The 24,773-nt window shown below is 42.8% G+C and overlaps 1 protein-coding gene across 6 annotated transcripts in view; it reads right to left on the bottom strand.

The window, feature by feature from the left end:
- CEP192 (centrosomal protein 192) overlaps window positions 1–22,363 on the bottom strand; it is a 93,559-nt gene extending 71,196 nt beyond the window's left edge. For 5 of the 6 annotated variants that reach the window (XM_033439493.2, XM_004276074.4, XM_033439491.2 and 2 more), the window contains exons 1-8: window positions 22,249–22,363; window positions 21,809–21,977; window positions 15,957–16,127; window positions 15,147–15,272; window positions 7,019–7,194; window positions 4,421–4,470; window positions 2,215–2,335; window positions 585–733 (exon numbers count right to left, since the gene is read on the bottom strand). In XM_033439493.2, the coding sequence (XP_033295384.1) occupies window positions 585–733; window positions 2,215–2,335; window positions 4,421–4,470; window positions 7,019–7,194; window positions 15,147–15,272; window positions 15,957–16,123 (789 nt within the window). In that variant the 5' untranslated portion in view covers window positions 16,124–16,127; window positions 21,809–21,977; window positions 22,249–22,363. Of the gene's footprint in view, window positions 1–584; window positions 734–2,214; window positions 2,336–4,420; window positions 4,471–7,018; window positions 7,195–15,146; window positions 15,273–15,956; window positions 16,128–21,808; window positions 22,168–22,248 lie in introns of those variants that run through there. The other variant, XM_033439490.2, reaches the window with a different exon arrangement.
- Between the last annotated feature and the right edge of the window lie 2,410 nt (window positions 22,364–24,773).

Below are 24,773 nucleotides of genomic sequence, written 5' to 3'. Positions count from 1 at the left end.
CAGCCGTGGCAAGCGGGGGCCACTTCCTGCTGCGGCGCCCAGGCTTCTCACCGCGGTGCCCTCTCCCGTTGTGGAGCACGCGCTCCAGGCGCGCGGGCTTCAGCCGTTGTGGCACACGGGCTCTAGGGCGCAGGCTCAGCAGCTGTGGCACACAGGCCCAGTTGCTCCGCGGCATGTGGGATCTTCCCGGACCAGGGCTCGAACCCATGTCCCCTGCATTGGCAGGAGGACTCCCAACCACTGTGCCACTAGGGAAGCCCTGCAACTTACTTTTAAATGACTCAGTAAAAAAGTACTTATGGAGGGACAAAGAAAACACAAGGATGGCAAAAAAAATGTTCACAACTGGCTAATCTGGACAAGGGTATACAGATGTTCAGTGCACCATTCTTTTAATTTTTCTATAGGTGAGGGAAAGGTAAGCAGTAGCAGGAAAGGACAGGAAAGGTATTTCTCATCAGTTTGTATCTGGGGAAAACAGAATCCAAAGAAAACCAAAAGCTTAAGTTTTATTAATATCCATTGAGTCCAGTAATGATTTTCTAATGTCAAATTTCTGAAAAACCAAAAAGTTTGGAATATACCTGACTAGGATCACTTGCAGGTAACTTAAAATAATTTTCTGAAGATTCCTGTCCTTCTAGGCCTTCATACATCATTCCGGGAATTGCCAGTTGCTCAAAATAAGCCTCCAAATGATCATCATAAAACTCTTCATCATCGATATCATCATCTAATTGGTAAAATGGAGGAGAAAATAGGACAGGCTTTAAAGTAGTGACTGAACTGTAAATAATATATAATCAAAAAGGTTGATAAAACACATGGGTCAATAGTCTACATGATTTTGCCTTAACATTTGACATGAAAAAAACCATTGTAATTTCAGTCTATAAGTCATCATGAGCATTCTAATATAAACTAATATTTAACCTTCATTGAGAAGACAGCACAGAAGCAAGTCCTGGCATACATCAAAAGTTAGAATATAGTAAGTGTGGCAATGGAAAAGGGCAGATTATTCAGAAAGTACTGTGGCAAGTGAGTCAAAAAAGAAAAGATAAGCCTGACATAGAAGTAAAACCAAATTCCAGGTGAATTAATAATTAATTGTAAAATGAAACCTCAAACAGTATCTGATCTTGAAAATGAAGAAACAAAGAAAGATATAACAAAGCTGAATACTCACAGATATGATAAAAATTTTTTCCACCTCCACTAAAACCAAAAAGTTGCAAATAGACAAATAAAACAATAATGGCAGTGCTTTTCATTGTTCTAACACCCAGCCGGGCAAGGGAGGACAAAATTAGAACACTCAATCACTTATAACGGTATTGTAAGCCTTTTCAAGAGGATAATTTTCCAATCATCTCTGAGAATCTAGCCTACTAAAACAAGGATCTGCATAAATTCAGGTCAACAATTCCTCATCAACAATTCCATAATCTAAAAATACCTAAAAACTAGCAGCAAAACCTGCCCTGATTTTATAGCTTCTATCTATCCCACTTGGCTCACCAGCCTGGCCTTCAAAGCCATGTATAATTTGGTCTCTGCCTATTTTCTGGGTTTATTCCCCAATTCATAGTCCTACAGGTGCTATAAACCTGCCACACAAAAGCACTGGCTATTCTCCAAACATGGTCTATATGCCCCACCTTAGTGTCTTTGCTGAAGCTGTTCCTGCTTTTTGAATGTACTTCTCTTCTGGTATCTACATTAGGGCCTATCACGGGCCTCCTTTTCAAGAAGGAAGAATTGTATCCTCTTTCAATAAAGCCTCACAGATACCTTCCTCAGTCAGAATTAACTTGTCACCCTCCTATGACTCCCACACAACTTGTACCGTTGAGATACACTTCTCACAATCGGAGGTCAACTATGCATCTCTCTTGCCACATGCAGTCCTTTCAGAGAGCAGGGGCTAAATAGTTCACTGTCCCCTAATTTCTTAACACAGTGCTTTATACTTTATACCTTAATGATACTCAACTGAGGGATAAGCATAATCCTATCAGGATTGCTATAGAGAAATAAGTCTAAAATCCCATCACTTAACACAAGTGGCCACTTGAGTGCTCGTAAGTAAGAGGTAAAGGAGAAGGCAGAGAAACAAAAAGGTGCATAATAACCACGGCAACAAAGCAGCAGAGATACGTGGAGTGGCAAGGTCAGGACAAGGAAAACACCAGTTGAGCTTTGTGATGCTACCAGAAGAATCTTCCAAGCTGGCAAGTGACATCAGTTTCTCATTTTCTAGGAAACTAGTATGGCTTAAGTCATTGTTTGGATTCCTCTCTTCAAAATGTTTTCCAGCATCAGGAACAACAACCTATAAGAAATAAAACTGCAATGAGAGCAGCACACTCACTACTGTGAAGACCACAGCACAGGCTGCAGAAAGGCCCATCAATGTGCTCAAGGTCTCTGGTTCACAGTTCAGGCAATGAAGGGCTAGCTGTTTTACACATATTAATAACTTTCTTCCTGCCCCCATGTCACCCCCCTCCCTTGACCCACCCAATGAGACATCCTTAAAGTTCAAGGTTTCACACTGTGTGCACACGCTCAAAGGACCTGGTAATATAGTTCGTGTACTAACACACAAATGAACTGGGGCAGCTCAAGGCCTGGACAGGAGGTGCAGGTAACAGCAAAGCTGGACTCTGCAGCCCACCCTGGGCAGTGGACGTCCCTGCTCCAACTAGGGGCCACAAGGCACATGGCAGTTTGCTAGGACACTTCAAGGCCCAGAATAAAATGTGAAGTTCCTCAAGTGTCAATCTTATTTCACCATCATATTAAATATATATCAAATAATACCATCTCAAGAATTAGACTGCAAAATGCGCACTAACATTTTGGGAAAAAACACGGGCTCTCAACCCATTTACACACTTGTAGAGCACAGTGCTGAGTTATGCACTCAGTTTGGACAATCGCTGCCATGGCTGCCAGGACAGCTCATGCTAAACCCAAGGCCAATGCAGTGGTGGCCCCACTGGTCTAGGTTATCTAGTGTATTTATTTTCCCCCTGCTCTTACTTCTTCACCTTTTGTATCAAGTATCTCATGTGTCTATACTTGTCTTCCTGCTTTCTAGTTTTATGGTCCTTCTCTTTGTTATCAATGATTTCTAATACTTTTAGGAAGTTAATTCTTCAACCATCCTAGGGAAATAAAATTACGTATCACAGAAAAAGTTATGATCTCTCTCTTAGAAACCATTTTTCTCAGTGTTCAAGAAATCAAGCCTTCTGACTGAATTTCAAGTTGACTACACCTGAAGTTCCTCTAAAAAGCATCACTCACATATGTAAGTTACTAGTGGTTACATAGAGGAAGCAAGTGTACAGAGCAGGGGTCAATAAACGTTCTCTGCAAAGGGCCAGACAGTAAACATTTCAGGGTCTGCTAGCCATGCAGTCTCTGTCACAACTTCTCAACTCAGCTGTTGTGGCACAAAAGCAGCCATAAACAATAAAGAAACAAATGGACACGGCTACTTTCCGATAAAACTTCACAAAAACAGGCAGCAGGTTGGATGTGGGCAATGAGCTAGAGTGTGCCAACCCCTGGCACACGGAAACAACTCTTACTTTAGACCTCTTTTAATCATTTTACAAAATAATGTTAAAAATTCTTATGAAAGTAAAATAAAATAAAAATTGCATTTCCTTTTTTTAAGTTTAAAAGTATCAATACTTGGTTTATACTTTATAAACAACTCTCATGAGACGGTTTATATTGAACACAAACTGCTTATCTGCTCAGTGCCTGTCCTCTGAGGAGCCCTTCTCTTTTCACTTCATGTGGTCCGGGGGGTGGGGTGTGGGTGGTTTCAGTCACATCCCTCTATCTATGCACATATATGCACTGATGCACACGCATGCACACACACACAGAAGTGGACGTAGGGTCCAGCCTCATAAATCAGAGTTTTATCCCAACCCATCCGTTGGCACAGTGATTTACAGAGGGGAGGATGGACCCAAGTGAGCGCATTAGAATTGTGCTTTTTTTTTTTCATGTTCTTGTTTTTTTGATCACAACACTTGGGTTGCCTACAAATGAATTCAGCTTCCCTATCATTCAACAGATTATCAAGTGCCAGCTATGTGCTGGACACTCAGGATGCAACACACGAAACAAAGAGAAACCCTCACTCCACGGAACCAACATTCCAGAGGAGTCGGCGTGGAGTGAAGCAGAGCAGAGGTGCAGACAGCCCTGGAGACACAGGAAGCCCCAGACCAGCCCTACTGTCAGCTTCCCGGTTACTCATAGCAGTAAGGTGGATTTCTCCTATTTACAAATAGAAGACTTCTAGGTAATATTAATACTACTTCATTCATATTTGTGAAGTAGGTACTTTCACTCTCCTAATACTAGAAATTGATAACATATAAAAGATTACCTTGTTCTCCTTATTCATCCAGGATCGTGAACAAAAATCAATAGGCGAGTCTGTTAAAGTAAACAAAAACAAAAACTAAGACCAAATTATTAATATTTTATCAACTAAATACCCAATAACACTCAAAAATAGCAAATTAATGAACTATACATTTTTTCCCTTTTAATAGAATAGAGCACTTTTAAATGATGGTATAGGAGCCCATCACTGGTCAGTTAAATTAAAAACCTGTTAGGGTGGGGAAGCTTAAAAAATTATACATATGCCAAAAACACCTGAATAGGAATCTGACAAGGCTTTAAAGCTAACTTCTGCTTTACAGAGGATGTGGGGAAGAGAGAAGAAAAATGACACCATGAGTGATCAAACAGACAATGCCAAACAGCAGGACAGCTCCAGAATGACAGACCTAAGAGACACCACGACAGATGGAGCAAAATACAATGGAACCCTCCTTGGACCCCAATCCAAGCAAACCAACCAAGATAATTAGTAAACTGAATATGGGCCAGAGTACTATATGATAATAACAGAATTGTTGGTTAACAGTATTAACATCACTATGGTTATGTAGGAAAATGCCCGTATTTTTACGGGCAAATGCCCATATTTGCAAGCTAAAATATGTAGGAATAAAATGATGTCTGGAATTTTTTAATATCAGGAAAAAAGGTAATAGAAAAACAGAAGAGATTAAGCAAGTGTGACAAATCTTATACTAACTGAAACTGTGAGAGAGGTATATGGGGAAGTTTTTTTTTAACTGATATAAAACTTACATACCATAAAATCACCCTTTTAAAGTATACAATTCAGTGGGTTTTAGTATATTTACAAAGCTGTTCAACCATTATCACTAATTCCACAATATTTTCATCATACCAGAAAGAAATCCTGTACCCATAAACAGTTACTCCCCATTCTCCCTGCCCCCCAGGCCCTAGCACCACTAATCTACTTTGTCTCAGTGGACTTGCCTGTTCTGTACCTACAGATTCACCTTCAGATAAATGGATAAATGGATTCACCTTCAGATAAATGTGGCTTTCTGAGTCTGTCTTCTTTCACTCAGCATGCTTTCAAGGGTCATCCTATTACAACAGGTATCAGTACTTCACTCCTTTTTATGGCTGAACAACACTCCACTGTATGGACATACTGCATTTTATTTATCCATATATCAGCTGATGGCGATCTGAGTTGTCTCCACTTTCTGGCTACTCTGACTAATGCTGCTATGAACATTCATGTACACAAGTTTTAGTGTTGACACACGTTTTCATTTCTCTTAGGTGTATGCCTAGGACTTGCTGAGTCATAGGGTAATGCTACGTTTAATGTTTTGAGGAACCGTCAAACTATCTTCCACAGCAGCAGCACCATTTTACATCCCGACGAGCAATGGATGAGCGTCACAGTTTCCAACCAATACTTGCTATTTCCCATCTCCTTGATTCTAGTAATTCCAGTGGGTGTGAATTGATCTCTCCTGGTTTTGAATTTCCCTGATGATTACAGCTGTTGGGCATCTTCTCATGTGTCTATTGGCCATCTGTACAACTTCTTTATAGAAATGTCTACTGAACAGCCTCTGCCATTTACAGTACTGGGTTATTTGTCTTTTTATTGAGCTGTAACACTTCTGTACATATTCTGGATGCTGCTCCCTGATCATATACATATGATTTGCAAACATATTCTCCCATCTTTGGGTTGTCTTTTCACTGTCTCAAAAGTGTCTTTTGAAGCACAGAAGTTTTCAATTTTGAATAAGCCCAATTTGTCTTACTTTCTTTCATTTCTTGTGTGAGGAGTTAATCTAGTCTACTTTCATACATATACATTTTTCATCAAGAGAAATACAAACATCCCGTAAAAATTTTAACTTAGGAACAAAAATGACTGCTGACAAGAATACAAAGTAATTGGTAGGGGAAATATGACAGGTGTATTAGAAACAGCCTCGTTGTCTTGAACATGAAGTGTGCTGTGACCATCAGACAGCATGGTTTCCACAGGAAAGGAGATTTCAGCTTAATCAGTATGGATAATTAAGAGATTGATTAAGAGATCCTTTCCTATAAAAGTATTATAAACATGGTATTAATAGGTAAGTGCCAAACCAAAGCATTTTCAGTTTATAGTATCATAGTTTAAGATAAACACTGGTCCAAAGACCAAAAAATAAGAAAGGAGATTAAAACTGTACGATATCACTTATATGTGGAATCTAAAAAATACAACAAACTAATGAATATAACAAAAAAGAAGCAGACTCACAGACAAAGAGAAAAAAACTAGTGGTTACCGGTGGGGAGAGAGGAAGGGGAGGGGTATTACAGGAGTAGGGGATTAAGAGGAACAAACTATTAGGTATAAAATAAGCTACAAAAATATATTGTACAACATGGGGAATATAGCCAATATTTATAATATTTTATAATAAATGGAGTATAACCTTTAAAAATTGTGAATCACCATACTACACACCTGTAACTTCTGTAATTTTGTACATCAACTATACTTCAATTATAAAAAGATTTTTAAAAAGGAAATTAAAATATATACAATAAGGAATGATTTCTAATAGTTTAGTACCTCGTTCCTGCTCCAGTGGTGAAATCCCATCAGAAGGATCTTGGCTCTGAAAAGGTTTTGCAGCTCTAACATGCTCCTCTTCCGTTCTTCCTCTATCACTTTGAAAAGCTGACTCTTTGAGGACAGCACCTGACAAATGTCGACCTTCTGTCTGATTCTTTTTCTTAGAGATAGAACTTTTAAATTAGGAAACAGAATAATAATGAAATATTAGTTATCTTAGGTGTATCTATAAAATATCCTTTAATCAGTTATTTCTTAAAAAGAAAAAATGGATAGAGTGAAAAGAAACATTTCTGGGACCAGCCAGGCGTCCTGCGAACAATACCATCATTTTGGGTCCAGTGATGTACATCTACCGAAGTCAAATATATTGCTACTCTGCCTCTCGAGTGATAAGAGGCAGAGTTTTCTTCTTTCCCAAGTAAGTATCTGTGAATCTACCACATCTAGAGAAAACCTCGGCTTTTCAAAAAACAAGACAGACTTAAAGGATACTACTGTATATTTGCCAAATAGCTACTGCTCGGAACTACAAACGCTTTGAAGCTGTACTTTAGCCCCTGCCACTGTTCTATCATCATCTTCCATTTGCCTCTGTTGTTTCTATGGATGGAAAGGTTCTTCCTTAAAGGCAACTTTCCACCCAACCTACTGCAAAAGCTCTTGAGTCTGTCCCCGCTCACCACAGCCATTTCACCAGCAGATGGAACTTCAGGAAAAAGCTGCTAAATGCAACAAATTCATCATGTGACAAACCCAGGGCCAGACTTCAATCTGGCCAGGATGAATTAAATGAAAATGGCTCTTACACAGACTCCAAGTCCTAACCCTCTGCCCCTGAGGCAAACTCTAACTTTCCTCCCAGTTTCTCCACCTCTTTATTGCGGCTGTAATACACAGAGAGTCAATCACTTAATCCAAAGGTGCATATGCAGGCAGGTATAGGAAAGCTTCACCCCAATCAAACAGAAGTAAGTAAAACAGAGGGCAGAGGGGACTTCCCTGGTGGCGCAGTGGTTAAGAATCCGCCTGCCAATGCAGGGGACACAGGTTCAAGCCCAGGCCCAGGAAGATGCCACATGCCGCACAATAACTAAGCCCGTGTGCCACAACTACTGAGCCTGTGCTCTAGAGTGCATGAGCCACAACTACTGAATCCATGTGCCACAACTACTGAGCCTGTGCTATAGCACCTGCGAGCCACAACTACTGAGCCCGTGCGCCTACAGCCCATGCTCCACAATAAGAAAAGCCACTGCAATGAGAAGCCCGCGCACCGCAATGAAGAGTAGCCCCTGCTCGCCACAACTAGAGGAAGCCCGCGCAAAGCAACTGAAGACCCAACGCATCCAAAAATAAAATAAATAAATTAATTTTTTTAAAAAAACAAAAGACAAAAGCCAGGGGCGGGTGGAAAGGCTATAAATGGATACAAAGTCACGTGGTAGAGGAAACAGAAAAAGAGGTGTGGTGGGGTGGTACACAGCAAAGGAAACGACAGGATGAAAAGGCAGCCTACTGAATGGGAGAAGATATCTGTCAGTCATATACCTAATAAGGGACTAACTTCCAAAATATACAAAGAACTCATACAACTCAATAGCAAAAACACAAACAACCTGATTAAAAAATGGACTAAAGACCTGAATAGACATTTTTCCAAAGACATGGAGCTGGCCAACAGGTACATGAAAAGATGCTCAACACTGCTAATCACCAGGGAAATGCAAATCAAAACCACAATGACGGACTACCCTGGTGGCACAATGGTTAAGAATCTGCCTGCCAATGCAGGGGACACGAGTTCGAGCCCTGGTCTGGGAAGATCCCACATGCTGCGGAGCAACTAAGCCTGTGAGCCACAACTACTGAGCCTGAACTCTAGAGCCCGTGCTCTGCAACAAGAGAAGTCACCAAAATAAGAAGCCCGCGCGCCACAACGAAGAGTAGCCCCCGCTCGCTGCAACTAGAGAAAAAGCCCGTGCACAGCAAAGAAGACCCGACGCAGCCAATAGATAAATAATTAAAAATAAATAAATAAATAAAACCACAATGAGTATCACCTCACACCTGTCAGAATGGCTATCATCAAAAAGACAACAAACAGCAAGTGTTGATGAGGATGTGGAGAAAAGGGAACCCTCCTACACTGTTGTAGGAATGTAAATTGGTGCAGCCGCTATAGAAATCAGCAAGAAGGTTCCTCAAAAAATTAAAAATAGAACTACTATATGATACAGCAATTCCACTCCTGGGTATTTATCCAAAAATGAAAACACTAACTGGAAAAGATACATGCACCTCTATGTTCACTGGAGCACTATTTACAATTGCCAAGATATGGAAGCAACCTAAGTGCCCATCAACAGATGAACAAGGAAAATGTAGTGTGTGTGTGTGTGTGTGTGTGTGTGTGTGTGTGTGTACACACACACAATGGAATAGCACTTGGCCATAAAAAAAATGAAATCTTGTCATTCACAACAGATGAATCTAGAGGGTATTAAGCTTAGTGAAGTAAGTCAGACAGAGAAAGATAGATACTGTACGATCTTGTTTATAAGTGGAATCTAAAAACACACAAACAAAAAAACCAAGCTCATAGATACAGAGAGCAAACTGGTGGTTCCCAGAGGCAGGGGTGGGGGGAGAAATGGGTAAAGGGGGAAAAAAGGTATAAACTTCCAGTTATAAAATAAGTCCTGAAGGATGTAATGTACAGCATGGTGACTGTAGTTAATACTGTATTGTACATTTGAAAGTTGCTAAGAGAGTAGATCTTAAAAGCTCTCCTCACAAGAAAAAAAATTTTTTTGTAACTCCGTAAGGTGACATGTTAACGAGACATATGGTGGTGACATTTCCCAAATGTATACCAACATCAAATTAAGCTGTACACCTAAAACTAATATAATGTTACATGTCAATTATATCGCAAATAAATAAATAAAATGAGAATATGAGGAAACAAAAAGACAATAAAGGTCTCTATGTAACATATTTTTAAGAAAAGGGGTGGTGGTGGGGGAAGCAAGATGGTAAAATGAAATAAAGAAGTCAGGACATTTAGTTAATTTTCATATCTTAAACCTCCCCCTGCCACTCCCCACCCCTCGAAAGACATGTAGTGTGACCATTAAAACTTTAGGACAACAGAGACAGTTGAGGGCACTCTAAATTAACCACCACCATCACTCCCCCTCAAAACTCGACTTCCTCAAACCTACAGCTATCATTGTTTTTACTGGCCCATCAACATTTTTCAAATTAAATCTTAAGCAAAAGTCTTTCAGGCAACCATCCCAGACAGCCCTCCACTTCTGCTCCCCAACCCACCCACGTACATCAGCAGTGCCAACACGACCCTGTGCACCCAGGAAGAAGGCTCTTCTCCAGATTAAGGCCTAAGAAACGCCTGTGCAGAGTGGAGTGGCCAAGAACACCACACTGAACACCTGGCACTTACCAAAGACCCCAGCCTGCCCGCCAGGCTGTGTGCTCCCCACCTCTGATCTCTGTTCCTCCACTCCTCTCCTCTCCTCTCCTCTCCCCTCCTCTCCTCCACCTACCGGCCCCTTGAGAACCCGCCTTCCCAAGTGGTCATCATGCTTACAGTCTTGCTTCCCAGCAGTCTATTCTTCACTGGTAGCCAGAGGGGGCTAATCATATCAGAGTTGAGATGGAACCCTTGGTGGGTTTCCCACCTCACCCGGAGTCAGAAGCTTTGCCCACCCCATGATCCTTCCTGCTCATGGACACACCAGGGATGCTCTCACTCAGTGCCCTCCCGCTGCTGCACCCTCCTCCTCCTGAGGCCAACTGGGCTGACTATCTCCTTCAAGTCTCTGCTCTGAACTCACACCTCCTCAAGGAGACTCACAATGACAACACCTTTCATCCCTCCTAACTTCCCTCCTTATCATGTTCTGTTTTTTCCTATCACTTTTTCTCTTCTAATATACTGTAAAACTGGTGTATTTTGGTGTCTTTTTGTGTAATGTCTGTTTTGTCCACTGCTATTTCCCAAGCCCTTGGAGAGGTAGCTGGCACACAGCAGGCACTCAGTCAAAAACACATGTTGACTGAAATTGAAACTGTGATTAACAATCTTCTAACAAACAAAAGCCCAGGACCAGATGGCTCCACAGGCGAATTCTATCAAACTTTTAGAGAAAAGCTAACACCTATGCTTCCCAAACTCTTCCAAAATACAGCAAAGGGAGGAACACTCCCAAACTCATTATACGAGGCCACCATCACCCTGATACCAAAACCAGATGAAGATCTCACAAAAAAGAAAACTACAGGCCAATATCGCTGATGAACATAGATGCAAAAGTCCTGAACAAAATACTAGCAAACAGAATCCAACAGCACATTAAAAGGATCATACACCATGCTCAAGTGGGGTTTATCCCAGGAATGCAAGGATTCTTCAATGTATGCAAGCCAATCAATGTGATACACCATATTAACAAATTGAAGGATAAAAACCATATGATGATCTCAACAGATCAGGAAAGAGCTTTTGACAAAATTCAATACCCATTTATGATAAAAACTTTCCAGAAATTAGGCATAGAGGGAACCTACCTCAACATAATAAGGGTCATATATGACAAACCCACAGCCAACATCATTCTCAATGGTGAAAAACTAAAACCATTTCCTCTAAGATCAGGAACAAGACAAGGTTGCCACTCTCACCACTGTAATTCAACATAGTTTTGGAAGTTTTAGCCACAGCAATCAGAGAAGAAAAAGAAAAACAAGGAATACAAATTGGAAAAGAAGTAAAACTGTCACTGCAGATGACGTAATACTATACACAAAGAACCCTACAGATGCTACCAGAAAACTACTAATCAATTAATTTGGTAGAGTAGCAGGATGCAAAATTAATGCACAGAAATCTCCTGCATTCTTACACACTAATGATGAAAAATCTGAAAGTGAAATTAAGGAAACACTCCCATTTACCATTGCAACAAAAAGAATAAAACACCTAGGAATAAACCTACCTAAGGAGACAAAAGACCTGTATGCAGAAAACTAAAAGACACTGATGAAAGAAATTAAAGATGATACAAACAGATGGAGAGTTATACTATGCCCTTGGATTGGAAGAATCAACATTGTGAAAATGACTATACTACCCAAAACAATCTACAGATTCAATGCAATCCCTATCAAACCACCAATGGCATTTTTCACAGAACTAGAACAAAAAATTGCACAATTTGCATGGAAACACAAAGACCCCAAATAGCCAAAACAATCTTGAGAAAGAAAAACAGAACTGAAGGAATCAGGCTCCCGGACTTCAGACTATACTACAAAGCTACAGTAATCAAGACAGTATGGTACTGGCACAAAAACAGAAATAAAGATCAATGGAACAGGACAGAAAGCCCAGAGATAAACCCACGCACCTATGGTCACCTTATCTTTGATAAAGGAGGCAAGAATAGACAATGGAGAAAAGACAGCCCCCTCAATAAGTGGTGCTGGGAAAACTGGACAGCTACATATAAAAGAATGAAATTAGAACACTCCCTAACACCATACACAAAAATAAACTCCAAATGGATTAAAGACCTAAAGCAAAGGAGACCATAAGCAAGACAAAAAGACAGCCCTCAGAATGGGAGAAAATATTGGCAAATGAAGCAACTGACAAAAGGTTAATCTCCAAAATATACATGCAGCTCAATATCAAAAAAAACCAACAACCCAATCCAAAAATGGACAGAAGACCTAAACAGACATTTCTCCAATGAAGATATACAGATTGCCAACAAACACATGAAAGGATGCTCAACATCACTAATCATTAGACAAATGCAAATCAAAACTACAATGAGGTATTACCTCACACCAGTCAAAATGGCCATCATCAAAAAATCTACAAACAATAAATGCTGGAGAGGGTGTGAACCCTCTTGCACTGTTGGTGGGAATGTAAATTGATACAGCCATTATGAAGAACAGTATGGAGGTTCCTTAAAAAACTAAAAATAAAACTACCATATGACCCAGAAATCCCATTACTGGGCATATACCCTGAGAAAACCATAATTCAAAAAGAGTCATGTACCACAACGTTCACTGCAGCTCTATCTACAATAGCCAGGACATGGAAGCAACCTAAGTGTCCATCGACAGACGAATGGATAAAGAAGATGTGGCACATATACACAATGGAATATTACTCAGCCATAAAAAGAAACAAAACTGAGTTACTTGTAGTGAGGTGGATGGACCTAGAGTCTGTCATACAGAGTGAAGTAAGTCAGAAAGAGAAAAACAAATACCGTATGCTAACACATATATACGGAATCTAAAAAAAAAAAAATGGTTCTAATGAACCTAGGGGCAGGACAGGAATAAAGACACAGATGTAGAGACTGGACTTGAGGACATGGGGAGAGGGAAGGGTAAGCTGGGACGAAGTGAGAGAGTAGCACTGACATATATACACTACCAAATGTAAAATAGATAGCTAGTAGGAAGCAGCTGCATGGCTCAAGGAGATCAGCTTGGTACTTCACGACCACCTAGAGGGGTGGGATAAGAGGGTGGGAGGGAGATGCAAGAGGGAGGGGATATGGGGATATACATATGCATATAGCTGATTCATTTTGTTATACAGCAGAAACTAACACAACACTGTAAAGCAATTATACTCCAATAAAGATGTTAAAAATAAATAAAACGAAAACAAAAAACACACGTTGAGAAAATGAATACACAGAGTTAACAACTTTAACATACAGAAAGTGCTTATATCTAAACGTCATCAAGAGGTAATTCACAACAAAAATATAAGTAATGAATAAACATTAAATTATGTTCGATCCCATAAATCCTCGATTATGAATTCAAACAGAATACTTTAAGACTGCCTGTAATACCGCCATCGAGACATAACCACCATTTACATTTTGGTGTAAAGCCTTCCAGACTTTCTTCTATTCACTTAGGCATGTGTATAAATTCTTTTACTTCTAAAATTGAGGATCAGGGGCTTCCCTGGTGGCATAGTGGTTAAGAATCTGCCTGTTAATGCAAGAGACATGGGTTTGAGCCCTGGTTGGGGAAGATCCCACATGCCGCAGAGCAACTAAGTCCGTGTGCCACAACTACTGAGGCTGTGCTTTAGAGCCCGCGAACCACAACTACTGAAGTCCGTGCACCTAGAGCCCATGCTCCGCAACAAGAGAAGCCACCACAATGAGAAGCCCATGCACCACAAAGAAGAGTAGCCCCCACTCGCTGAAACTAAAGAAAGCCCAGCAACAAGGACCCAATGAAGGAAGGAGGGAGAGAGGGAGGGAGGGAGGGAGGGAAGGAGGAAGAAAGGAAGAAAGAAAGAAAAGGAAGAAATTAATTAATTAATTAATTAAAAATTGAGGATACAAAATAACACCACCAAATGTCAGGGAGGGCTCAGAGAAGCAGGCATTCTCATGCACATCTTCTAACGGGAATGCAAACTGGTACAAACCTTCCAAAGAGCAATGTGGTAATCCGCAGTGGTGTTTAAAATTAAATATTCTTAACTCAGCTATTTTGATCCTAGGATTTTATCTGAATAAAATAACCTACTAGATGCAAAATGTATGTATAAATAAGGAAGTTCACTAAATTTATAATAGTAAAATTCCAATCATCTAAGTGCCTAACATGGTGCAGCCATTAACATTATGATACATACCTACATTAATTGTAATGGAAAGATGACACAATCATTAATTTTTAAAAGTTATAAACAGTATGTACAGTTTAATCCTATTATTGTTAAAAAATTAATACATATGTACATGTGCATAGAAAATAGTCTAGCAGACTAAATAAAAAGATAATCAATGTCTTACTGGGATGACAGGGCTTTGTTGTCTGCCTTATAATTGCTTGTATTTTATAATTTTTTCAATGAGCATGTATTACTCTTGGAATCAGAAAAAGATTTTGAAAGACTAAAACTGTTTGCGATTAATATCATACAAAGAAAACTGTTAAAATTCTTATAAACGATCAGAGACACAATCACGTGTTCATTTTCCACAAGACTACGTGAGACTCGCTCTTAACACAGTGAAAGCAAGATGAAGTAAGAACTCACTCATCATCCGGGAAGACAAGCTGTAACCTCTCTCTTGGTTCAGCTTCACTCTGGCTACTGGGAGACGACTCTGATGGAATTGAAAACTTCCCTTCCACTAAATAAGACGCCTGGACATCAGAATTCCTACACACAAAAATTTTGTTTTAATTGTTAATAACTAAATTATACACATTTAAAATTCACCATGACATAGGACTGTATGACTGTAAAACCAACCACCAGGGGGTAAAAACAAATAGGGTCCCCAATGTTCAAAACCATCACCTTATGTGCAAAGCACTGAAAACCTGTGCAGCAGCAGAATGTGTGTATTAAACAAGAGAGTTGTGGAAATCTTAAAGCCAAAAGTTTTTAAAGAGTTAATCCAACCCCTTCATTCCAAAGGTAAAGATGGTGCTCCATACAGAATGTTTAGGTTAGGACGACGGGAAAGTGGTTAGATATTCAGGCATAGGTAAACTTTACAAGTTACACAAGATGAGTAAACTATACACATCACATTTGGGGGTGTAGCTCAAATCACCAGCCACCAGGAGTCTGAACTAATAAAAGCCAATATACCACGGACAGAAAGACCATTGGTAAGCCAAAAGGCCACTGGCGTTCAATCCCAAACCTACCCACCCACCACTGATAAGCGACTGAACAGGAAAGAGATGGTTTTATCTTCTATGCTGATTTTATATAAATGGTCATCTGCCTCAGATAAAGCTAAAGCTCAAGCTTGGCTGAAAAATTTCACAGAAGTATCAGTATATAGTAGGCTTTAAGAATCTAAAAAAAATCATCTGTTCAAACAATTCTTACCTGTTATCAGTGCTGGATCTATTTCTAGCAAGCGTTGAAACAGCAACAGGCAAGCCAAGATTGGAAGAAAGAGTGACATTTTCCAAAATCTCACTATTACCACCAAGTAATGAATTGGTTAAAAAGCTTGGAAATGACTCATCAGCTATACCTCGAAAATCTTCCATCTCACTGCAACAATAAAAGTATTCTTATAAATCATATATTACCATAAAACTTTTTCAAACGATTAAGAGTACAAGTCCCATAAATCTTAGAAAATTGATAAAATCCTTTTTTTGGAACAGCTCTAAGAGGGGATACTATAGCTGAGAATATAAACATCAAACTATCTTCTTATAATTAACATAATAATGAAACAACAGCTTAATTTACTCTTGGATTCTGAATTTATCGAATAAAGAATCGAAGAAGGCACAACACTAATGGCATATACAGACAATTTCTGGACGTCATACAAGCTGGGCACACATTCTAACAGGGAATAGAATAAATAGAACTAGCAAAATCTAGTCCCTGATTTCAAAGATTAAGGATGAGTAAATGGTTTAAAAAGTGAATCTAGGGACTTCCCTGATGGCGCAGTTGTTAAGAATCCGGCTGTCAATGCATGGGACATGAGTTCAATCTCTGGCCGGGGAAGATCCCACATGCCTTGAAGCAACTAAGCCCACATGCCACAACTACTGAGCCCGAGTGCTGCAACTACTGAGCCCATGCTACACAACAAGAGAAGCCACTGCAATGAGAAGCCCTGCACCACAACGAAGAGTAGCCCCTGCTCGCCGAAACTAGAGAAAGCCTGCACGCAGCAACGAAAACCTGACGCAGCCAAAAAATTCAACAAACAAATAAATAAAGTGAGTCTACAGCATTCCCTGGTGGTCCAGTGGTTAGGACTCGGTGCTTTCACTGCCAAGGGCCCGGGTTCAATCCCTGGCCAGGGAACTAAGATCTCACAAGCTGTGTGGTGCAGCCAACACCACCAAAAAAAAAGTGAGTCTGTTCAAAGAAAAAATTTAAGTTACATAAAGTATATTTGGGGACTTCACTGGTGGCACAGTAGTTAAGAATCCGCCTGCCAACACAGGGGACAAGGGTTCAATCCTGGTCTGGGAAGATCCCACATGCCGTGGAGCAACTAAGCCCATGTACCACAACTACTGAGCCTGCATGCCACAACTACTAAACCCCACGCACCTAGAGCCAGTGCTCCACAAGGAGACAAGCCACCACGATGAAGAGTAGCCCCCGCCTGCGCAACTAGAGAAAGCCCACACATAGCAAAGAAGACCCAACGCAGCCAAAAATAAATAAATAAAGATAAAAATAAGGTATATTTGGCATATGGACAAGGCAAAAATGGTAAAAGTGGAGCACAAAGGCTAAGTCTGGAAAACACTGGCACAGTCTGTACTACTAATAGAGAACCTACAGTGCATGCTGGCCACTCATTCAATGGACCCTGATCTCAGAACTCAGGACACATTACTCAATTGTAAAAATATTTCAGAGTGCTTATCATGTAAGGGCTGTGTGGAATTCAGTGAAGAAAATAATTAAATCAGGAAAGACTCAAGAAATGAGAGGATATTGGCCCTATACCTTGAAGAATGAGCAGGACATTTCAGGCAAAGTATGAGATAAGAGGGCTTTTAAAGGTGACAAATAAACATAAGCAATGGTGGAAAATTAAAATTTATTGCATACCTACTACCTTAACTCACTTATCCTCATTTTACAAAAGAAGAAACAAACTCAGAGACTAAACTAGCTAAACTGACCCAAGTTTGTGCAATTAGTAAGATTCGCGCCCAGGTATGACTCCAAACTCTGCTCTAAGTGCTGAGGGTGTGGTGGCCATAGCAGGTGCTCCACCATATTCGGGCAACAGGTGAGTAAAACCACAGAGCCAGATCCTACAAGCCTTAAATGGTGTATTAGGAAGTCTGGCCTGATCCCATCAGCTGAAAGCGGAAGAAGGGAGAGGGCTTAGCGCCTGGACAGATATTCTAAGAGCTGCCACTACTGATGAGACGGACAACAATGCAGGACTGTGCTGGGGTCAGTGGCAAATCACTGACGTGTGAGTTTAGACATTATGGGCTAATTTACTCTACAAAGTAGGAAAAGCCTTAAGACCACTAGAAACCTACTAAACTTACCTAATCACAGATGAAGGATCCACACTTCTGGTAGAAGCCAAGCCCTCCCATTCCAACACCCACCTCGCCTCCTCGACACTGCTGCATCTCTCGGGGCAGTCCTCCCCATGAGCACAAGAAGCCTTCCTTGACCTCAGCCCTGCAAACCCCCCACAGCTACCGCCACCTATATCCGCACTACCTCTACCACCCAGACCTCCAATACGAGTCACTACCGGCCACCCAGCTCCACCCCTCATCCAAGCCCACTCCCAGCTGGCTTCCGTCCCACCGCCCCACCAAGGGCTTGTCAACATCACCACTGATCTCCCTGTTGCCAAACCCATAACCCCACGGTCAATTTTCAGTCCTCCTTGTCTTGGACCTAACAGAATCGAATTCATACTCCTCCCTCACAGAAGTACTTTCTTCACCTGGTTTCCAAAGCACCGCTGTCGGCTCTTCCTCCTCCTTCTCTCCTGGACCTCCACACAGCGAGGGCTCCAGGGCTGGCTCCTGGGTCTCCTCCATCTACCCAGCCTCTCTGGATGAGTGCCCTCAGTTTGAAAGTTTTAAATCCCATATGAAACTTGTATTCCAGCCTGGGTCTCTCCCCTGAACCTCAGATGTTCAACTACCTACCTGACATTTTCACTTAGGTATCTAACAAGCACCTAAAACATCAATCTTGATTCCATCTCACTGCAACCCCCTCAAGAAAAGCCTGCTCTTCAATCTTCCCCACAGAGAAAACGACAAGTCCATTCTCTAGTTGCTCAGATCAAACCATCAGTGTGCAATCCCTCAGCAAATCCCAATGGCTACACCACAACCATATAACCAGAACCTGCCATTTCTCACGACTCCTGGTTGCTACCGCCATGGTCAAGAAACACCCTCTCCGACCGGGACCCTCCCTGCAAGACCCTCTATCTTCCTCCCCAGACTACCCTCCACACACTCAGGTTACCCAGTCAAACACGCCAAACACTCACTGCTTAGCTCAGAACACTCCACTGGCTTCCCATCGCACTGAGAAAGTCAGTCTTGCTGGCAACGGGGGACTGAGTAACTCTGACCTGGGACCTCCTGCTCCTCTCCTTTGCGCCTTCCACCCCAGCCACTCTGACCTTGCTGCCGTCCCTGGAACCCACGGAGGCTCCTGTGCCTTCAATTCTTTCAGGTCTTTGTGTAAATGTCCACTTTCCCACCAGCGTGTACAGTCAGGCTCGGCATGCCAATCTCCTTGCCCTGCTTCCTTTTTTCTGTAGTGCTATATAGTTCACCAGTTTAACTATATTCCCCACACCACGTTAGAATTTAAGTGCCATGAGGGCAGGGACTTGACCTGTTTTACCAGTGAATCTAGAGCAGTGCCTTACAGAGTAGACCCTCAATAAATTTGCTGAATGAATGAAGATTTTCAAACTGGGTCAAACCCAGCAAACTTATCACCAGCTATCACGTAAGCACCATCCTCTCAGACCACAGCCCAGTGTTTTCCTCTCTTTGACATGTGTAACTATCTACATTTCCTCTTCTCGATTTCTACAAACACTTTCAAACTCTCTCACACCAGGACACAGGAGGTGGAAAACCTATCCCCACCCTTCCTTTGCACCCCTGCACCACCTTCTCACCTCCTTTTCACAGCCAAGCATCTCACCTGACAGCCTCCCCTTCCATGTTAGAGACACCCAGGATCCTGACCTCAGCTCCGTCACGCAGTGCACATCTTATACAGACAAATCTCAAACTCAAATGCCTTCAGGAACACACACCGTCAGACAACAGGAAAATACAGACTCCACCTGAACCCATCTAAACACAGTAAAAACACTGTTGCCAATCAAAACACATCTAGTGGAGTCTATTCCTAAAGGCAAAACAGGCCTTGTCTAAAACAATCCCTGAGTCATTCTACATCTTTCTGACTCTACTACCATCCTACCCTACTGAAAAACCTCCTAACCAGTCTTCACAGTCCAATTCTTGCCACTCTACAATTAATTCTCCACATGGCAATCAAAGGGATCGTAAACCATAAGCCAAGTACCATACTCTTCCTGAAAACTTCAGTGAGCCACCTGATCTGCACACCCCAGCCTCACTCACCACATAACGGCTTTTCTGTTCCTATAATACTGAAGCCCATCCCCACCTCGGGGCCTAGAATACTATTCTAGATGTCTGTACAGCTAGCTCCTTCCTGACATTCACCTCAATTCAAAGCTCACCTTCTAAGAGAGTTGATCCCTTATCGTGAAGTCAAATGTACCCTAGAGTCCATGGTCATTTTTATTTCTGCCAGCACTGATCACTGTCTGTTTTTGTATTTGTCTTCTTCCACTAAAAAGATTTCTCCCTAAGAGCAGAAACTTTGCCTATCTTTCCATCAATCTTTAAACTCCTGCACAGGGGACTTCCCTGGTGGTCCAGTGCCTAAGACTCTGCACTCTAAATGCAGGAGGCCCGGGTTTGATCCCTGGTCAGGGAACTAGATCCCGCATGCTGCAACTATGACCCGGTGAAGCTAAATATATAAATAAATAAATATTTTAAAAAAATGAAATAGGGCTTCCCCGGTGGTGCAGTGGTTGAGAATCTGCCTGCCAATGCAGGGGACACAGGTTCGAGCCCTGGTCTGGGAAGATCCCACATGCCGCGGAACAACTAGGCCCGTAAGCCACAACTACTAAGCCGGCGTATCTGGAGCTTGTGCTCCGCAACAAGAGAGGCTGCGATAGTGAGAGGCCCGTGCACCGCGATGAAGAGTGGCCCCTGCTTGCCACAACTAGAGAAAGCCCACGCACAGAAATGAAGACCCAACACAGCAAAAACAATAAATTAATAAAAAATAAAATAAAATAAAATAAATTCCTACACAAGTCTTCCAAGTAGCCTCCCCACATCTAGTCTTGTAGTTACTAAGTTACTCATTCACTTAAAAATATATAATACCACATCAAAATGTATACCATCTCTTTAAGGGTTATCTCCACTTAGAAAGAATCACATCTAAGAAAATCCAGATATCAAGCAAAGATCATTCATGCAACAATCATTATCAAAAACAAATGGTGAAAGACACTCTGCCTGGCTGTGTGAAGCAACAATAAATAAGGTGGCTCCCCTCAGAAAGCTGACAATCCCTACCCACTATGATACAGTACTAAGTGCAGGAATAGAGCTTTGCTGTGGGTGCAACAGTAACACAATCCAGGGGAAGATTCCTCCAGATGTAATCTACCGCCCAGTCTCTCTTTTCCAGAAAGGACTACACTTGTTCTAAGCCATCTATGGACATGCCACATTCCTAAAGTTTTCCTAGAAGGGAAGATGCCCTAACTTCCGTCCCTATTGCATTACCCAGCCCTCCTCCTCATCTAAAACGAGGACAATACAATATTATCTTTCCTTTTACTGCACTTGAACTAAGCAGCCAGCTTTGGGATTCCTCTTGGTATGTCCTTAAAGCAGTAACTTCAAAACATCCTGCTCGAGTTTACTGATATTTAATTGCTTTAATTTCATGCCTGGATACATAAAATATCATCTGCTGTAGTTGTCGACTGGAAGCCTACGTGCACAACTGAACACACTTAAAAGTATGAGCTGTGGGAAAAAGCCAAAGTCAAACTTCCCCAACGTTCTAAGATACGCTTTACCATTAGGTAGGCATCTAGCATAACAGTTTTCAAAGCTTACCGTAAACTGCCCTAAAAACTGGAATCCGGAGAAAAAGTTGACCTTGGAGCAGTAAAAACTCCAGTCGAATGACCTCAAAATGATAACAGCGAGTGAAAACACTGTCATGAAAACAGCTGTCCTCCAGGCGACGGCCTCGAAAGGGACCTCATGCTTCAGCGAACAAAGTCTGCCGTCGGGAAAAAACAAAAGCAAAGCGACCTCAAACACTGTCACCTTTCCCGTTTTTCCGTGAAACGACCCGCAAGAGGCCGGGAGCCACGGTGACGCGGCCGCATCCGCCGGTCAGCAGCGCGTCACCCCCGCCCGGCCCGGCCCGCGAGCGGGGAGCGCCGCGTTGGGGAGACAGGGACCAGGACCCGGACAAAAGACCCGAGTCCCGGAGGCCCCGCTCTCACGGCAGCCCGACTCGCCCGCCCCGCCCCCCGGCGACCCCTCACCGAGCCCGCGACGCCGGCCGCGAGCGCCCAGACGGCAGAAAGTCCGCGAAAGAGAGGTCCGGCGTCCAGCGCCTCTGCCAGTGCGCGTGCGCGCGTCCCCAAAAGGCGGCCGGCCGTACGGTGCGCCCCTGGGGTTTACGTCGGTTCGCTACACGGACCGAGGGGCGGGGACTCCAAGCCAGCTTTGGATTGGACGGCGCGAAGGGACGAGCCCGCTGATTGGACGAGGGCGGGCATCCCGGATTTGAAGCGGGAAGCCGCGCCCGGCCCGGAGGCGCCGCGCCTGGCGCCTCGCCCACTGGAGGACGCCACGCCTCTCTTACCTGGTGCTGCAGAGCAGCGGCACTCGCCTAGAGCACAGAGAACTACTTCGGGTGGACCAGGCATCTGACACACCCCGAGTTCGGAAGTGTTGGCACTGTCCCTACGGGAGCGGATGCTGACGTGTGGTCACCTGCCGCACGTTTACACTGACAGTGCTGCGGTTAGGAAGTCATCCCCGGGGTCCGCGCTACACCAAGTCGCCCATGGGGCGCAGTAAGGTTGGTTCCGGGTGAAGAGGGGCGAGGAGATGAGACGGTACGTCCCTAATTATCTTCCTCTATTTCCCGTTCTCCTTAGGCCACGAGTCCCATCACCAACGCCTGCTCACCACGAGGTCCTAACTACTGCTTTACTGAAACCACACCTTTCACTTTTCTTGATCTCAGAATTTCTTCCCTACAGTTCCTCTTTAACAAAGTTAACTCTTTAACTGCATCCATAGAATAGCTGTTGAATGTTGACGATGCACACTTGGGACTTCAGCAGTCCCTACTCCTCATTTTAGCCTGGTAGGAAAAGACATCTGCTTATCACAACTTTCTACCTCCTCCAAAATATTGCTCAACAATCATTCCTGGATGCCCTCTTCACTCTCTTCCTTTCTGCCTTTGGAAACTCTGCATCTCCCTGCAAAAAATAAAACACCCTGGCTTCCCTGGTGGCTCAGTGGTTAAGAATCTGCCTGCCAATGCAGAGGACAAGGGTTCGAGCCCTGGTCCAGGAAGATCCCACATGCCGCAGAGCAACTATGCCCATGCGCCACAACTATTGAGCCTGCGCTCTAGAGCCCACGAGCCACAACTACTGAAGCCCGCGCGCCTAGAGCCCGTGCTCTGCAACGAGAAGCCACCGCAATGAGAAGCCTGCACACCGCAACGAAGAGTAGCCTATGCTCTCTGCAACTAGAGAAAAGCCCACGCGTAGCAACAAAGACCCAATGCAGCCAAAAATAAATAAATAAAATAAATTTTTTTAAAAATGAATAAGACACGCACCCTTCCTTGACTCCATTTTATCACACAAAGACCACTCTGTCTCTCCTATCCTTAACTGCCTCCTTTCACACCTCATTGTCACTCATTCTGTTTCTGGCTTGGCCCTGAGTACTACTTCCACACTTGTTTTAGTTTATCAGGACTGGCCTCCCATCAAACTCAGTGATGTCTCCGCAGTTATCTTGACATCTCTTCTTGAAACCTTCCAGCCTTGGCATTTAACCACGCCTGTTCTACCTGTGTCCAAACTCAATGAACACAGATTAAATGGCGAAAATCTCAATATTTTCTGAATCTTGAAAAACAAATCAAATCCTTAGCTCTAGAGCTGAAAGGATGCTATTTGAGTGTAATGAGCAACGCTCTGCCTACACCATGGCCACACGCTGGCAGTGAACTGCTGTAATGTGTCCACTGTTCCAGACTGTCACTCACCCTGAATCCCTTGAACCCAACTCACTGTCCTTCCTTAAGTTCAAGTGACTGGAGGTCTCCCCATGGCACCCAGCAACCTGACAGTGACAGGGATCTACACTCCAAAGTATTTGCAGGAAAAGAGCCTTCACTGAGATGCCAGACTGCCCAAATCTCAATGCTCTCACTTCCTAACTGTGCAGCCTCGCACAAAGAGCTTAAACCTGCAGGTGTCCTCATCTGTAAAACGGGGATAATCAGAGCACTTGCCTCAGAGTTTGCTGTGAGGATGAAGTCAGTTAACTTGCATCTAGAAGAGCACTGGCACGTGGAGGCACTCAGCAACATTAGCTATTATCTGACCAACTGAAAAGGAAGAAGTAGTGAATTCCAAATCTCCAATTCCAGGAAGAGCTTGAAGTGGCCCCATGGCCAAGGGTACCTTCCGGGGAATTAGAAGAGACACCCGTCCAGTTAGGAAAGGCGGACGTCTCACATGGCTTCCCTTTACCAACTGCTCTGAGTGGTAACACCTCAAACTCCAATATCCAGCACCTTCTACAGTGTGACCACAAGGTATGCGTCCAGGTTAATCTCCCACTAGCTCCCCAAATGAACCTTGTTCTTTCATTGGACTAAAACTTAATCCTCTGCCTGCACACGCCCTGTTCTCTTCTACATTTGGGCCATCACCCTGGACTCCGCCCTCTTCCACTTTAAGTACTCCAACATGTCACAATCCCACATCCCTTCCAAATCCTGCTGACATATAAATCACTTTCTTTAATGCCT

This window comes from Orcinus orca, chromosome 15 (genome assembly GCF_937001465.1).
Source record: "Orcinus orca chromosome 15, mOrcOrc1.1, whole genome shotgun sequence".
NCBI lineage: Eukaryota > Metazoa > Chordata > Mammalia > Artiodactyla > Delphinidae > Orcinus > Orcinus orca.
The sequence above is the reverse complement of the archived record's forward strand: the minus strand, read 5'-3'. Positions and strand labels throughout refer to the sequence as shown.